Source organism: Ooceraea biroi, chromosome 2 (assembly GCF_003672135.1).
Source record: "Ooceraea biroi isolate clonal line C1 chromosome 2, Obir_v5.4, whole genome shotgun sequence".
NCBI classification, from domain to species: Eukaryota; Metazoa; Arthropoda; class Insecta; order Hymenoptera; family Formicidae; genus Ooceraea; species Ooceraea biroi.
In genome coordinates, this window is record NC_039507.1 from 18,206,173 (window position 1) to 18,223,285 (window position 17,113).

The 17,113-nt window shown below is 43.6% G+C and overlaps 1 protein-coding gene across 2 annotated transcripts in view; it reads left to right on the forward strand.

The window, feature by feature from the left end:
• The window catches only part of LOC105279403 (protein slit), a 392,017-nt gene that overhangs the window by 366,440 nt on the left and 8,464 nt on the right, over window positions 1–17,113 (forward strand). The window contains exons 4-24 of one of the 2 annotated variants that reach the window (XM_011339144.3): window positions 181–252; window positions 664–735; window positions 836–1,049; window positions 1,800–1,963; window positions 2,498–2,569; window positions 2,671–2,742; window positions 2,848–2,919; window positions 3,209–3,352; window positions 3,526–3,689; window positions 7,304–7,454; window positions 9,642–9,788; window positions 10,659–10,730; window positions 10,822–10,893; window positions 11,240–11,403; window positions 11,877–12,078; window positions 12,156–12,227; window positions 12,335–12,406; window positions 12,906–12,977; window positions 13,052–13,215; window positions 13,816–14,035; window positions 15,503–15,812. In XM_011339144.3, the coding sequence (XP_011337446.1) occupies window positions 181–252; window positions 664–735; window positions 836–1,049; window positions 1,800–1,963; window positions 2,498–2,569; window positions 2,671–2,742; window positions 2,848–2,919; window positions 3,209–3,352; window positions 3,526–3,689; window positions 7,304–7,454; window positions 9,642–9,788; window positions 10,659–10,730; window positions 10,822–10,893; window positions 11,240–11,403; window positions 11,877–12,078; window positions 12,156–12,227; window positions 12,335–12,406; window positions 12,906–12,977; window positions 13,052–13,215; window positions 13,816–14,035; window positions 15,503–15,812 (2,764 nt within the window). The remainder of the gene's footprint in view (window positions 1–180; window positions 253–663; window positions 736–835; window positions 1,050–1,799; window positions 1,964–2,497; window positions 2,570–2,670; window positions 2,743–2,847; window positions 2,920–3,208; window positions 3,353–3,525; window positions 3,690–7,303; window positions 7,455–9,641; window positions 9,789–10,658; window positions 10,731–10,821; window positions 10,894–11,239; window positions 11,404–11,876; window positions 12,079–12,155; window positions 12,228–12,334; window positions 12,407–12,905; window positions 12,978–13,051; window positions 13,216–13,815; window positions 14,036–15,502; window positions 15,813–17,113) is intronic. The other variant, XM_011339145.3, reaches the window with a different exon arrangement.

Genomic DNA, 17,113 nt, shown 5'->3' on the forward strand with positions numbered 1-17,113 from the left:
CAGTATTGTTATATATATATTTTAATTGTATTAAATTATACTAGTTGTATAAACTAGATCTGCAGAATAAGATAGTAGCAACTGTAATTGTTAAAAACGAGGGATTGATAGATTAGCATTGACAGATTGATAAATTACAACCATTTGCTACAAACAGGGATATTGCATTTTGCATTGCAGAGATCTCAGTCACAATCAGATTGCTACCATCGGACCGAAGACACTGAGAGGAGTGTCCGCCCTCAGACATTTGTAAGTATCTTATCGGACGTACTCGCTACAAAGACAGATTGTTCCGTAACAATCTCTCTCGAGGCTATTCAGTCACAGTCCAGTAGCCTGTTATAAACTATGCTCAAGATGTTTTACGTATGACAACTTCACTCGCATTACGGCTAATGCTGTCTGACGAAATCCCAGATAAAATACGCGACTGAATACGTCCGTTAAATTGATGATGCAAAAAACCGTGTCAAGTGTTCACTTCAAGTTTTTCTATCGCGGACGTTTTATACATTGAGTACATTCATCGAGTATTTGAAATACTAGAACCTTGTGTGATCCAACTGTTATGAAATCAGCTCTCAAGATTTTCAAAATTGACATTGCATAATTTATTCGTCCGTGTATGGAAATCTGAAAATTTCTTTTCCATTTCCACAGATTACTCGAGGACAACGTGCTGACGTGCATAGACGAGGCTTCGATACGAGAACTGAAAGATCTAGAAATACTGTAAGTGCAAATTTGTCAATATTCTGCGAACTATGTCACACGAGAATAATAGGATAATAGAATATGAGCACAAACGTGACGTGCTAAATGTTCATTTTAGAATGTTGAACAACAACAAACTCGTAACGCTCGGCAAGGAGATGCTGAACGGCTTGTCGCATTTGCGGACTTTGAAGCTTGCGGATAACGCTCTCGCTTGCGATTGCCATTTAGCATGGTTATCGCGTCATTTGAGGACTTATCCTCGCCTGGGGCAGCATACGCGGTGTGCGTCTCCGGCTCATCTCAAGGATCGCAATCTCGCGGATCTGCAGGTGAGTCCGACTGTAGAGCCACATCATCGCCGGTTGAGTCCCCGGTTTGCGAAATCTCAAGAATTTATGTAGACAACTTGAGTGCCGAAAATGAGCAACAAATTACCATTACGTTCAATTACTGATAGTTTAATACGTGTATAATAATACATTACACACGCGTGTATTTTTCTTGGCTTATCCAAGTACTTACAGCTCAGCTTTCACGTGTATATACAGGGTGGCCCATTTTAATTTATACAGTCGATTTTTTAAAAAACTAAAAGAGATACGAAAAAATGTTTCAGACAGACATGTCACGATTTCGAGGGGGACATAAGATGATACCATTGGTTTGACCTTGAATAGTCGTTTGAAGGTCACGCGAAGATCACCTTCAATTTCTTAAATTGAAACCCCAACTTTTTATTGCAGATTCTTATTCTCTATCGAAAAGTAAGTAACTTTTGTCTGAAACATTTTTCCGAAAAATGTCATCTTATGTCCTTAAAATGATCTTCAAGATGAGTTTTGAGGACATTTTAAACATTTTTTCGTATCTCTTTTAGTTTTTTAAAAAATCGACTGTATAAATTAAAATGGGCCACCCTGTATAGCTTGCTATAATGGAATAATACCGTAATTGCTAATCGATGCATGGGAAAGAAGGTTTTCACGGAACGATTGGCGCAATCGTTAGTTTTATCGATTTTACCGCTCCTTGCTAACCCACTTCGTGCCTGATACGATTTCTAAACCCATTGTTTGCAGGAGCACGAGTTCAAGTGTTCGGGCCTGGTCGAACGAACGGGTTCGGAATGCAGCGCTGAGCCGCAGTGCCCGCATCCTTGTAAATGCGCCGATGGGATCGTCGATTGCAGAGAGAACTCCTTGACAAAAGTGCCAACCCACCTTCCCGAGGACACCACTGAGTTGTAAGTAAAATCGCCGTTCGTGCCGCGTTCGCGCATTGTGTACCTGTTCCTCCGATTGAGATTTATTTCTCGAATAGCGAGGAGATTTATTATCGATAACGAGGATAACCGGACCAGAGTACACGTTCCGCTTTTCAAGAGAAACTGGAGCGTGCATCGCTTTGTTTTGCCTATTCATTTGCCGCGACAATGGCCGCAACATGTAATAACGACATTAAAATTTCACAAATCTCACTAATACTTTGCTGAATTCGAATTCTGATTTCGTGAACGTTCTTTTATTTTTTACGCAGCTTTGTGAAGTCCATTAGTGGACGAGACAATAATATACGTGATACACGAAAAAGGAATAATTTATTGTTCGTCCACGCGCGGAGAGCAGAGGAGGAGAGTAAACGAAACGCGAAGTAACACGAGCAAGCACAGCGAGCGATCGATGAACCGGCGTTTTATGAAGCGGACGCTTCGCGGTGAATGCGCGAAATGCGTTAACTTATTTCTGCATAATTTGTTTTTTCCTTGATTGCCCCGCAGGCGGCTGGAGCAGAACGGCATCACGGAAATTCCGCCCAAGGCTTTCTCGCCGTACAGAAAATTGCGAAGAATGTGAGTGACGTTCGTGACTGATTCGTGCACACACACCCCTATTAACCGACCGCATGAAATTTAATCCTTTTATATGTTTCCGGTTTTTCGTCCGTGTGCAGTGACCTGAGCAACAACCAGATAAAAAAGGTAGCGGCGGATGCGTTTCACGGATTGAAGTCCCTCGAATCTCTGTATGTATCCTCTCCTTTTTTCTTTCAATTGATACGTTTCACGTGACACGCTCCACTCCCCGTTTAACGGTAACAATGAACGGGCGTTCATGTTTCTCGTTACAGAGTTCTGTACGGCAACAAGATAGCGGAGCTGCCGGCTGGTCTCTTTCAAGGCCTGACGAACCTGCAGTTACTGTGAGTAGACGCAGGAAGTCGTAAACTCTCGATAATTAAGGCTTAGAATTGAGCCGTATAATTGCATGCCGCGGAATCGTATTGAAATCGATGAATTACGACGCGCGGCTGTCCATTATGCAGCGCGAGGATCAATTTGAGGAAGAAGGCGAGAATTAACAATTCATATTACAACCGCCAAGGAAAATGTTTTTATTCATGGCGTACCGCGTATTGTTCTCGCTTTCCCGCGATGTGTTGCAACGTGATGGCAGCCGCCGCGAAATTATGGCGAAACTTATTGTTTCAGGTTGCTGAATGCCAATGAGATATCATGCATACGAACGGACCTGTTCAAAGACTTAACCAGTCTCACTTTGTTGTCCCTTTACGACAACAATATACGTTCGTTAGCCGATGGGACTTTCGCCAATCTGCGAAGCATCAAAACGCTGTTCGTATTATTAAGATAAAAATTCAATTTTAAGCGTCTTCTTTACGAGCATGCTGAACGTCTTTTGTTGTTAGAGGAATTATTTTCCGTATAATAATTGACGAAGGAGGTATCTCTCTAGCCGCGTCCGGGAGCGAGCACCTCCGGTGTATAACCCGACTCTTTTTCCGCAGACACCTGGCGAGGAATCCGTTCATATGCGATTGCAATCTACGCTGGCTGAGCGTGTATCTTCACGCGCACCCTATAGAGACGTCCGGTGCTAAATGCGAAATGCCAAAGAGAGCGCAGAAACGAAAGATCGATTCGATGCGGGACGACAAGTTCAAATGTAAGGGTAAGCACGATTCGACTTTTCCGGTATATCTCTTCTTAACACTTCGGCAGGGTAGTATACGCAGGTCGGTAGTCTATGTGAAGGAAGATATGTTGCACGATAAATGTAAATAGGAGCCTGTTATTATCCGCCAACATGCATTTGCATCATTTCACCACATCATGTTCGAGCCTCTTCGTCTCATCATATTTGCCCCATAAATATCACAAATATCCATACGTGTACATGCATTCACGTATCCGTCATGAAATTAATCATCCACCTTTGCGTCAGTGTGCAGTTTGGACGAACGCGAGAGTTATCTCGTCTCATCCTGGCTTTCGAAATCGCTAAAGATCGAAAATTACGCTTGCGCGAAGTAACAAACCGGTGAATAACCAGACCGAATTCTCCCAATATTTGTTAACATTCGGTTTCTTCCCAAAGAAGAGTATATTGAAAGTCGATGCGAGCCATTGAAGAGATTGATCGACCGCGCCACTTTATTATCAATCACACCGCGATGGCGCACGCCACTTGCCGATATCCAAGACCGATCCCCGCGAAGACTTTAGGTCCCTGCTTTCGGTATAAAGTCAACCAGCATCGCGCTCCCTCCCGCTGCCTCCAGTGGCTTCTCGCATCCCATATCCGGACACGTACGTCTCCTCCTTTGTCTTCTTGTCTGTCTCGATTCTTCTTCGTTCTTGTCGACGCGTCCGGAGCAAGTGACCGAGCGATCTATACGTGTAAGCGGCCCTCGCACGGTAGGATCCCTTGATAAATGCCGGTCACTTTGCCGGACGCATGTAATTGTCGATGAATGCATCGCGCTAATCGTAATATCGCTCGGTAGGTATGCATTAACGTCAGCCGACGTTATTACCGTGCATTTGCGAGCACGCTCGCAAACTCGTTTCGGTGATGCCCGTAAAACGATAATCATTTACCGAAGCGAAGCTGTACGATCTCCGATACACAAATCCGCGCTCTGAAAAGACGCGATTTTCAGGATTCCACCTTTCTCCGTCGACTTCAGGAATTTTCTTTTTGAATTTTATTTTGTTAACTCGTAGAAAAACATTGCGAGGGAATATTTCAGTACACTGTAGCGCATTATTAGGATATAAAAACGTCGGATAAAAGAAAGCTATATTTTATACACAATTGCTATAAATTTTAAGATATTGCGATTTGCTGACATTCCCTGAATCTTGGAAGCCGCCAATTAAATGTAATAAATCCAATAGTTTTATCATCAGCGCCGGGGAGAGCAAGCTTACACTTTCCGCAGTTAGAAACTTCATTCCGTGCCTTTAATAAACGTATGACGCTTCACGTCGACATGTAAAGTACTTATAACGTGAACGCTTATTACGTCGCAGTCCGTAAATTTTGACGCCTGGCTTCCGGACTTGCGGGAACCCCTGCGTCCCTGTTATTTCTATCGCGTGGCCATTTGCATTCGCCCTGTCATTTGGCGACTCCATAATTCGAGAGAAATTTATTGCGAGTCCCAACGGATGTCCTTTCCCGTAGAGCGCATCTTTTACGACATATTTTTTGCCGGGCTACATCCGTGTTTGCCGCATCCGTTTGAGAATAATACCCAGAAGTTTCTAACCATCCTTTATGCGGCCTCAAGTTTCACCCGGATGCACTTTCCTTGTACGCCATACAATTCCGAAAAACGTATATACCGCGCGCGCGCGCGCTGTACGTTCTTGTACGCTCAGTTGTACGGGAGCGAGATGGAAAAACCGAACAGTGCCGCGCAGCAGGACTTGTTAACAAGTCGCATACGTACCAGATGATTGCACAAACAAACTTGACATAATCCGGCAAGGAAGAAGTTTTGCGCGACTATAGTAATAATCAATGTAAGCGCGCTTTGAAAAACTAAATCCTCCCCCCAATTTGCGTCTTCCAGGTATTTTGCATTATTTGCACGATTTAAAATCAGAAATTTGTGCATCTGATCGTATTAAATAATAATTAATGCCAGAAGTAGAAAATTTGCTTCAGGAACAAGTTGTACAATGTGTTACACTGATTTACGTTTATTTTTTATTTTTACATTCCAAAAATTCCTGGAAAACCAATATTATGGGATATTAACTGATAGCCAGCATTTTAAGTTAATATCACTAAAAAAAAAATGATATCCGCATCTGGCATCTTCTGGCGTCTTCAGCGCAGTTGCAAGAAACCCAATTTAGAGATGGTGGACAATGCCGGGAGATAAACGCCGCGGTGGAACACATGTACAACACCTACACGGCGGTATAAACGCGCATAACTGCTATACGTGTAGTTTTGCAAACGAAAACTTACGTCGCCGGCGTGGCGTAAAACTTGCGAGCAACTTTCGCAACTTGCCCCTCTGCTCGCGGCAAAAAAATTTACACAATCCTCCTGCTCCTGCTCCTGTTTTACGAAGGATTTTCACGAGAATTAGAGGGGAAAAGCGCTTTTAGTTTCCGCGGAAGGAAACGAATGTAGCTCCTTAAGAAGCAGCACTCCCGTTTGTATATACGTAAAAATCGGGGCGAAATCTTTCGGGTCGAAAGGAAACAATGGGGAGAGAGTGTGATCGATTAATTTTAACGTTGCTTCAGGAGAACTCGCGCTTTTCATGCTTTATTATTTAGCTCGCGAGTTAAATAAACAAACGTGAGTGAAGACTGAAATAAAATACTTAAATCGTACATGTAAACCGATTATATATTCTCGTACGTGTTCCATTTCATTTCTTATACATTATATTTACATTTTAATGCCGAGATAACCGGTACACGTCTTCTCTTCTGCTGCTACAGTTTCCAATTTGCAGTTCCGTGTATCCGCGTATACGAAATGCAACATCATACCGCGAGAAAGGGAAGACAGGCACGTCTAATATCGAAGGCGAGAAAAAGTCCAGCTCTCTCGATGGCATTTAACTTTCTCGCTTTCTTCTCTTTGACCTTAGCGATGGGGGGAAAAAGACAAAAAATTCGCTATCTTCGTACCTTCTCCCTCGACCACCGTGGAGAAAGCACAGTTGGCGTATATGGCACGTATAAGCCGGCATTATGCACGTTGCAATGCGTATCGCCGATATAATTACGTATGCGTACATCACACCCGGCAATTTGTAACGTGGTGTATAATACGATGATAAATCATTTCTCTGCCGTAGCTGCACTCATACATAAACATATTTAGCCTCCCCTCCCCCCCCTCCCCTCCCCCCAATACTATAACGCAACGACGTTAAACACTCGATTAACGTGCAAGTGCATACAGTGCCGCGCACGGTACGGTCGGTTCGTTTAACGACGTCATTAATTACACCGTTCATTATCAAAATTTATCGTTAATGAATCAACATCATCATCACCGCGTTCGCCGTATAATTATGTCGGACCGACGTAATTTCGACGAAGAAACGCCCCACGTGTATGTACGTGTGCATACATATAACGCCGCTCGCTCACACGATCGGGATATCAAATGACGCTGCACACGACATACGTGCATTATTCCCTGGTCGTGTCATGGGGGTGGTGGAAAGGTCGCGGGATGGTGTGCGGAAGTGTTGCTCAGGCGCGATCGTTCTCGGGCTCGGCTCTACCCTGAAACTTTGTCCGCAGGTGACGAGGAGCTGCTGACAAAAAGGGCCGGCGAGTGCATCCTGCCCGGTGCCTGCCCCGCGCCGTGCACGTGCAACGGTGCGACGGTCGATTGCTCCAACAAGAGATTAACTTCGATACCGAAGGACCTGCCGCTTTACACGTCGACTCTGTAAGTACTCCTCTCACGATCGGGGCGGGCTGCCTGGAGGGCCGCCCTCCGCTGCCAGCGGAAATCGAGAAACAGGACGATCGACGCGCGTCGTTAATCCGAATCCGAAGAATTAATCGATCGGATCGCGAGTAATAGTCCCCGATAGGCGCCGCGAACTTGTTCCCGTCGGTCGTATCGCTGACAGGCGGCAGCATCGATAACATGAAAATTTCACCTGACAAAAAGGACATGATTGGAAAGCTCCGGTTAACGGTGCTTTGCTCTCGCCGTTACATGAGCGACGAAGATGTAGGAGACCAATGAGACGACCAAAGGCAAACTCAATTTGTGTCGTAGCGACATCCGCAATATATTTTCGCGCAGTTATGTTTGTCAGGCCGGAACACATACATATGTACCGAGCACACCGAGCATTTTTAGTGCCTCCCAAAATACTGCGTGACATCGCGCGGGAGAAATAGTTGGTCGGTCGAAAATAAGGGTAATACGCAGAAGCGACAGAATATATTGTTGTTTCAAGTTCCCATATTCCCGGGCAACTAACAATAACTAGCAATTAAAATAATAATTATAACACGGCGATTTTAGTAATTGGTAAAGGATAATTATATACGCTGCAACATTTAGCCCGATAATTCTGCCGTGGAAATCGTAGAAACTTTTTATTTAGTTGATAGAATAAGACATGAGAGGAATTTGATGAATATTCGATTATTTAATAATGGCATCAACATTTGAACAGCAATAGTGGGTGCACATAACAGGCCGCAATATTATTAACAATATTAAAGACTGGAATTATAAATGCAATTAACGTTAGCAGTAAATGCAGTGGACGATGTTAACGCGGTAATAATTTCCTGCACTTAATGGCAACAATTATAACGCATTAAACACGGTCATACATGCGAACTAATGCTGGCTAGAAACGCATATTGAAATTGCAAAGTAATGTTATTGCCAGAATGCCGGCTCTGACCATATAATTAAAAGGTGCCAACATAATTAAAAATCTGTGATAATTATAAGAAAATTGTAAAAAGCGAAATAGATATTGATACTGAGAGTAACGTTCGTCGAAAAATTTCTTTGTTAGAAAAAAAATACATTTTTAGCTCACGATTAGAGTTTATTCCAAAATAAAATTTCGCTAAACGTGAGCATGCAGCGCTCTATTTTTGTTACTTTTTTTCCACGGAGACAATGTCCATTTCGGATTATCGAGCGTCGAACAAGCTGATTAGTCGGGACGGTTCGCTCGAGTAGTTAAACTGAATATCATTCGTCTGTAGACAATTCTCTGTCTCCCCACTCGAATATTAATTCGATCCTCGAACCCGATAATCATCTGATTGAATCGTGGAACGCGCTGGAAAAAGGACAATGAAGATTGAACTATTATTCGCAGTAAATTTGCATCCAATCCACGTAATGGCACGGCTTGGAAAATAATTCCTCGAAATCATAATGATCCATGAGTCCATCGGCGCTTAAAGTAGATACTTGTGTATAACAAATTAATTTTTCTTAACCATGAATAATTTCTTTATTTTTACCATTTCTTCATTGCATTATGTATATTAAGGTATGCAGCATTTATATGAGGCTTGTTTGCGCTTTAGCGATTAAATTGAAACTTTTTACGATGCCAAATTAATGTTTGCAGGATATATTTTGAGAATAAAACGACTGACGCCGTCGATAATTGTTACAAGAGTCAGATTTGTTTCACTCTATTTCGCGCGTGGAATTTTTCTACTCCGATAGATTCCGAGTTAATAGCTCCAGCCGAACGCTAGAGCATATTAATTACGGACGAAGCGAAACAATCAACTATACACAAGTTGCACCATTGCTCGGTAGATCGCACGAGAATTCTGCAACATACCAATTTCTGCACGAGAGTTATTCCAACGCGCAATTCGCAAAATTTATTGGGCGGCGCATTGTTATAACGCGGTAGCGAATAAATTGCTGCTCGACGGGTAGTCGAAAACAAGAGATGGAGTAACGAACGGAAAGTACCAATTTCGCGCTTTTTTTTAACTATCCCGTTTGAGTAACGAACTAACGATACGTGCGCCAAGCGCCGAAAAAAAACACGTGTAAGCGTCCAGTGATACTACAACAACGGTAGCGACTTCGTTCTACATGCATTCATCCCCGCTTGTGTGTTCGCGCCAGGGTGTTGAACAACAATGAACTGGACAAGATCAAAGCGGACGGCCTCTTCGAGAAGCTGCCGGAGCTGCAGCATCTGGACCTCAGGAAAAATAAAATCTCCCGCATCGAAGCGTCCGCCTTTCAAGGAGCTCACAATCTCACCGACCTGTAAGTCAGCTCGGCCGAATTATGCCGCTTTCGTTGCACAACCGGCTTCCTCCTCCGGCGACCTCGTCGTCGCCGTCGCCGTCTTTCCGAAAAACTTGGTCTTTGCCGGCACAATGGAAGTCGTTCTATCGCCGTGTAACGCGAGGATTGTTTCCTTTGCGTCGTTTCCTAGTCGATATTTCAAAGTTTCGAGGATCTTCCGGGGAATTTTCGAAAGCCGCATTGTCCCCGGGCAGAATTATTAAAACAATGGCGGCAGTTTTCCATTAAAGACTCAAGCGAGCGGCACATTCAGTATCCGCTTAACGAGATGTTGCGGTTTGCTACGTTTAATTAGAATTCATTTATATTTATATTTTAATACTGAAAGTGTTGTAATTATAATTTCATAAATAGTTGCTTTCGTGGTCAGTGAATTCCGAGAAACCATCGCGCGCAATTTATATTGAGATGAATAAATAACATGCACAAATTGAGACAATAAATTGGAGCATTTTCACTGCACTTTGACGTACACAATTTATAATTCAACGTGAGGGGACAAAAGTTTTAAATCTTTTATAATTAATAACTACGTCCTCTTTTTTTAAAGACAATTTGGAGGATTACTGACATCTAAATGTTGCATCTGAACTTTAAGGAATGTAAAAGCGTCGCGCGTCTCACGGCACTATTTCAAACATTTCACGCGCTTTCATTTTGTTCATAGTAGCTCGTGCTCTCGCTCCGGCTCGGGGAATAATATTTATCGACTCGTAAAAAGCGACGGGGAATTGTAACACCGGCGCGACTCAACTCGCTCGCAATTTTCTCGTTTTCATTTTGTCGTGCGCGCCTCGTTTCGCGAAGTGACGAGCTTTCTTTTCGCAGGCTTTTGTCCGAGAACAGGCTGCGAGAAGTGCACAACAAGATGTTCTCCGGCCTGCCGAGCCTTAAAACACTGTAAGTACCTCGTTGGCCCGACGTGCCGCCTTCGTTGATAAAACGGTATCGTGCAGTAAAGCGATGACTCGCAATAATTCACTCTGCGCAGGAATCTCCATGGTAATTCCATTACGTGCGTTATGCCAGGATCGTTCGACGGGATGCCGCACATACGCGCCATGTGAGTAATAGCGAGTTAACACGAATGTGCAAATAAATGCAACATCGCAACAATGTATTGTACAGTGGATCGCGACGGGATAATTAGCGCGCGGAGATATTCGCCCGTAAATTTCTAAATCTCCTTCAGATTTCATCCCCTCGCCCTTTTCAAGCCAAATTCTTATGTTTCCGGAAAATGCGAGCAATTATATTTTGTCAGCAGTTCATGCTGTTTTATTTGGTAGAAATTCATTTAATTATTGATTGCAAAAAAAATTATTATAAAAAGATTATCATATATCCGCATTCTGCCGTCTTCTTATTGCTTACTGTGCCGTTTTTGATATATTTTGTGGTACCCGCAGCAACATGCAGGGTAATCCGCTATCGTGCAACTGCTACCTTGCGTGGTTCGCCGGATGGCTGAGGAAACGGGACATAGCTGGAATCAGTGGCCGTTGTCACGATCCGCCGCGATTAAAGGATGCCGTCATCAAGGACATTCCGCATCACGAGTTCAAGTGCAACAGTACGTACCGTTTAACGTATTACCATATATATATATATTTGCGTTCGATTTCGCTCTACTGGTGAATTAGACACACCTACACTCATGTAATTCATATTGTCGCGTGCCGTTATCAATGACCGATTAGATCGGACCATGAATTCGAAATGGAGCGAGCGACTATGACGTGCGAATATTAAATCGAGAGGCAGGGTTTTGCATGCAAACCGGTCCGGATTCACAGGGTCCGGAGTCCTGGAATCAATACATATCAATTAAACTTGAATTTGCAACGCGCGAATTTGTGTCCCCGGATTTGCATATTATCCGCGGCGTGTGCCGGCCGCGGGGCCGCGCGAAGAAATTCCACGAATAAGTCAGACGTGCCTCGCGCGCGCTCGCGCGTCTTTATTATTCCCTACGATAAAATAATATTTGCGAGATCTGAATTGCAAATCCTGTTAACGATCCACCAACTATTTTACGCCCATCAGACGACAGCGTGGGTTGCCTAGGCGACGATTACTGCCCGCCTCAATGTAATTGCGCGGGTTCGGTGGTGAGATGTTCGAGGTCTCAGCTTACAGAGATTCCACGCGGGATTCCACCGGAAACCACCGAGCTGTATTTGGACGTGAATGACATCAAGACGATCCAGCCGGAGCGGCTGAACCACCTGAGGATTCTCACCAGACTGTAAATAAAATACGCGTGCACCTTCCGTATATCTTTCAAGCGGCTTTCGCCATCCTTAACGTCCGCTTCGTTTTCAGGGATCTGAGCAACAACCAGATTGGAATGCTGTCCAACGATACCTTCAGGAATCTCACGAAGCTGTCGCACCTGTAAGTTGAATGTGCACCTCGCGAAGAATTCCCTGAGAGAAAGAGAGAGAGAGAGACCCTCGCGAAATACTTTATTTAATATACGACATACGAATCTCTTTTTGCAGAATCATCAGTTACAATAAGCTGCAGTGCGTGCAGCGAAACGCTCTCGCGGGACTGAGGAACCTGCGGATAATGTGAGTCACGCGTACAAATACTCGGCTAACGTTCTCCTCGTCGTGACGTGCTCCTTTTATTACCGCAATCCCGAAGGGATCGATTCGACACTTTGATATAATATATTATTCGCACAGTCGACGATTATCGAATGATCAATATTTTACGTTATCAAATTTCATTTATCTAATAATCGTGTTATTTAAAGAGCTCCAGCAAATCTTTGACGGATTTGACGGCGGAGCCAAACTAAAACTGGCAACTGCTTTAATTCCGAATCGAACTTTAAAGCTTTTATCGTAATTTAATTATAATCTAACTTTAATTGAATTTTTAATTTCGATAGTGCAAAATTTCGTAATATTAATTATAGAAATGCTAATTGTCGATCGATACTTGATTGATGATACTCTAATTATTATTATTTTTTTAGAATATGAATAAATTTATAATGCACTTTTTCCCATTGAATTTTGTTGATGCAAAATGTTCTTTCAATGATTCGATCGGCTTTCGCAGCTCACTGCACGGGAACGACATATCGGTCATCCCGGAGGGAGCATTCGAGGACCTCAAGTCTATAACGCATCTGTAAGTATCGTTCGCAAAGCACGCAGGATTGGATTTTCGATACACCGGCTACTTATCGATCACGATATTTACAGCGCCCTGGGGTCCAACCCGCTTTACTGCGACTGCAGCATGCGATGGTTGGCCGAGTGGGTGAAGAAAGATTACGTCGAGCCCGGCATAGCCAGGTGCATGGAGCCTCCCACGATGAGGGACAAATTGCTCCTGACGACGCCGGCCAGTGCCTTCCAATGCAAAAGTAAATATCTCATGGGCGTGTATTTTGATTGCGGGCAGAATGGCCAAGAGACTTGCGCTTGCTGTCGAATCATTGATTGCTGAATGGTCGCGGCGGTGATGATGCAGCTTTGCTAGTACCGTGACATAAATGATGAGCGACTGATCACCACGTGTGATCTGCGCCACCCGCGACGCTGACGTCTCTCTTTGTTCGAATATTCATCGAGCATTCATTAGTGCCGCTTAGAATAGAATATTTACCGCTAGAACCGCAAATGTGGATGATCGTCCTGTTCCTGCGTAGCCGCTGCGCTGTAAAAAACGAGCTGCTGAACACCGATTCTCCATTAGACGCGGAGCGTAGAACCTTCCGATTTTTCTATTTGACGACACTCGGTGCTCCTCGGTGGCCCCGCAAGGAGGCAACGGGGCAGCACCTTGGCTCTCGGTGCTTGGCCATTACTGATCCGCGATCGCACACTGGTTGTCGCACGTGACGGTGTTTTTGATTTCTCGTAGTAACAGCGCGACGCAGTCTGTTTAGTTCGTGGTTTTTTGGCCCGGCATCACGGTAGGGTACTAAAATTGCTCATTAATCGTAGACCTTTCTTCCGCGCAGCCAAGCAACAGCCAGCCGAAGTCTTGGCCAAGTGCGACCTGTGTTACACCACGCCATGCGAAAACGGAGGATTTTGCGAGGCGCTTCCGGACCGGCAGTTCCGTTGCAAGTGCACGCCAGGATATCACGGGGACCGGTGTCAGCATAAAATTGACGCGTGCTATGGAAATCCTTGCAGGAACGCCGGAACTTGCAAAGTACTGGAGGAAGGAAGATTCAGGTACTTATCGAGTCCACAGTCCCTGATCAGGGTAGTGGCTCGTCGGGCTGACTTTAGAGTTGCTCGTTCAGTGGAACCCGTAGAACGTTTGCGACTGCCGTATCGTCTCGCAATCCAAACTTCCCTCTGATCTCTGCACAGTATCTCTTTCCCCGTCCTTTCTCGTACTAATCAAACCTTTTTTTTCCTCGCGAATATTTGCTTATGAAAGATCACGTAGAATTCGCACGAATGCGCAATCGAACGGTTAATTCGACCAACCATTCGTTCGATTATTGTCCTAGGAAACCGTGAAAGAAATGATAATAATAATGATATTTGCAACATAAATCTTTTTTACGTATAACAATTTTTTTCTATGTATAAAAGTTTATAAAGATTCTTATTTTTTTCCTAAGACAATAATCAGCCACACCAAAGCCATGAATCATAAAAGTCTTAATATTGGCATTGAATAGTATTAGAAGTGACGGATTGGCATAATCGTGTAACACTGCATAATTAATTGTCGCTGTGATATAATCTAGATCTGCACGTTGTCAAAATTATTTCGACCAAGTAGCCCCTTGAGACGTGTTGCAAATCAATGTTTGTCTGGACGATAAAGTAGACGTAAATGTGCACGATGTGGAAGATGCTTGTATAGGCGCATAGAATATCTTGTTGCATCTCGGAGTTTGAATTTGACCTCGGTGCGATAAACCGTGGAAATCCCGATAAAATGATCCGTCTCCCGGTAGCGCAATGGCATTTTGATAACTTCGGCGCACCACGCTGCTTAAAGTGCCGCCCGAAATGGAACCAGATCGAAGCGTTCGTCAAATTCCAGCTCTCTACACGCGTAATAAACGGGACCCTCTGCACGTGAGCCCCGAGGAGTGACGACCGCAGGCTATAAACTGCCGACGACGCTGTCGATAATAATCTGCTCGTAACAGAGAGGTTGTTGCGATTATCGAAAAACTGGAATTTACGCGCTATATGCATCTAGCGTGTCTATATCAGGTCTACGTAACTACGTTGACGGAAGTTCATGCAAGAAAAGGATAATGTAATCATACTCCAGAAATGCAGAATTCAGAATTTATTTTCGTGTCCGTCGCTCGCACAACGTTACATCGGATATGCTAACGCTGCGCTTAAAAATTAACGATGCAACAATAATTTCCTTGACCCAATTGGATCTTTATCTTTCCCAAGTCAATCAATATAAGAGCGCAAAGCCAAATATTGTTTTAAAGTCCCTTTCTAAAACCTTTTGGAACTCAATACATTATTAAATTCTGCGAAACTTGTTCTCGCACTTGTGAATTAATTATTGAGGCAAAAGTTGTGCAAAAAAAAGGATAGAAAGAAAAGAGACGAGCGTCGGTGGTTTATCGCTCGCGGTAAGCTACGTTTGGCGGATCTATCGCGACCGCATATCGGGCTCAATGTCTCGATTGACGTTCAGTCGGTGTGTGACAGTTGCGACTGCGCCCCCGGCTACAAGGGACTTCGATGTGAGAGCAACGTCGACGACTGCGCCAACAACAGGTGCGCTAACAACGCGACCTGCGTCGACCTCGTACAGGCCTATCGATGCGACTGCGCCCCAGGATTCATGGGAGAATACTGCGAGGAGAAGATACCCTTTTGCACAAAGGGGCACGACCCCTGCGAGAACGGAGGCCGATGCGTCGACCACAAGACCCACTACAGCTGCGAATGCCCGGTCGGCTTCACCGGTCTCAATTGCTCCACAAACCTGGATGACTGTGTCGATCATATGTGCCAGGTACGTGTGCGTGATGCCTTCCAATAATATCGTTAGCCGGCCGTTCCGATGCCAATTGCCGGCACGTCGATCGCTGTTGATTCACTTCCTGGGAGCGGAACTGCGCCCTGTGTGGATACAGTGTCATTTTCTCGTCTTCCGTGTAACGAAGCGATTTGCACGTGGCGTATAATAACGTAATGCTTCGAGTAAAACGCGCTCCGGTGAAGTAACATATTGATTGCTGGCCAGTTAAGAATTCAGCGCCTCGTTCGAACGGCGCGTTGCGAGTGGATAGCGAAAATGTACAATTTCGTATGCTGCCGTTAATAAACTTTCCGCTTCGAGGTAGCGCGCGCAAGTTATTTTTTCCTTTTTTTATTTGTTATGATAACAAACGATATTAAACGAGTGAGATTTATGGTAGTTAATTTTATACTTACCGCGACAAAGGTTTCCATAATACGATCCAGACGGTTAATTAGTATTCATATAACTGCATACAACACCTCTGCGGTATCATTGCCAGGTGTAAAATTCATTTAAATGAATAATTACGTTGTTACTGTGAAAATTGCCCTGCGTGCACGCACGCAGCTATCTGCAATCTGAGGTCGACGATATCTGTTTCATTTTACAGCATATCAGACAAATTTATTTTCTCGTATCGCCGGCATTTGAGACAATCGCAATTCATTTCTTGCACCCGCGCCATCAATTTCTTTTTAAGTTTCTGTAATAATTCTGTAATAATTCTGTAATAATAGTACCTTTCATTATTCTGTAATATACATGCATACATGAGAAGATAATGCATTCCAGATGCAATAATATTAAAATATATTATGAAAATCAAAATATTATAGGGTAAGTCGGGGGAAGATGCCAGGTAGTTAACTTTGAAGTATAATATTTAAAAAAATATATAGTTTAAAGGGAACAAAATAAACCAAAATCAAATTTAATATTTATTCTTTAATTCACTATTTCAGGATTTGGCAAAAGAAATAATGAAACTTAAATATAATTCTTCTAAGAAAAATCGCAAAAGTGGCATCTTGGGGAATATGCCACTAATAATTCCTAATATAAAATAAAAGTAGAACAAGATCAAAATTAATTTTCTTGTGGCATCTTACCTCGATGTGACATCTTCCTCCGACTTACCCTATATATCCACCCTATGTATCCACTTCTGTATTTTAAAAAATATTTTTCTCGACCGGGTCAGATAACATCACGTAATTTTTTACTTCGGAATTCTGTTCAACTCAGTACAGTATCAACGTGAAAACTCAGGCAGCAACGTAACTCGACTTTCA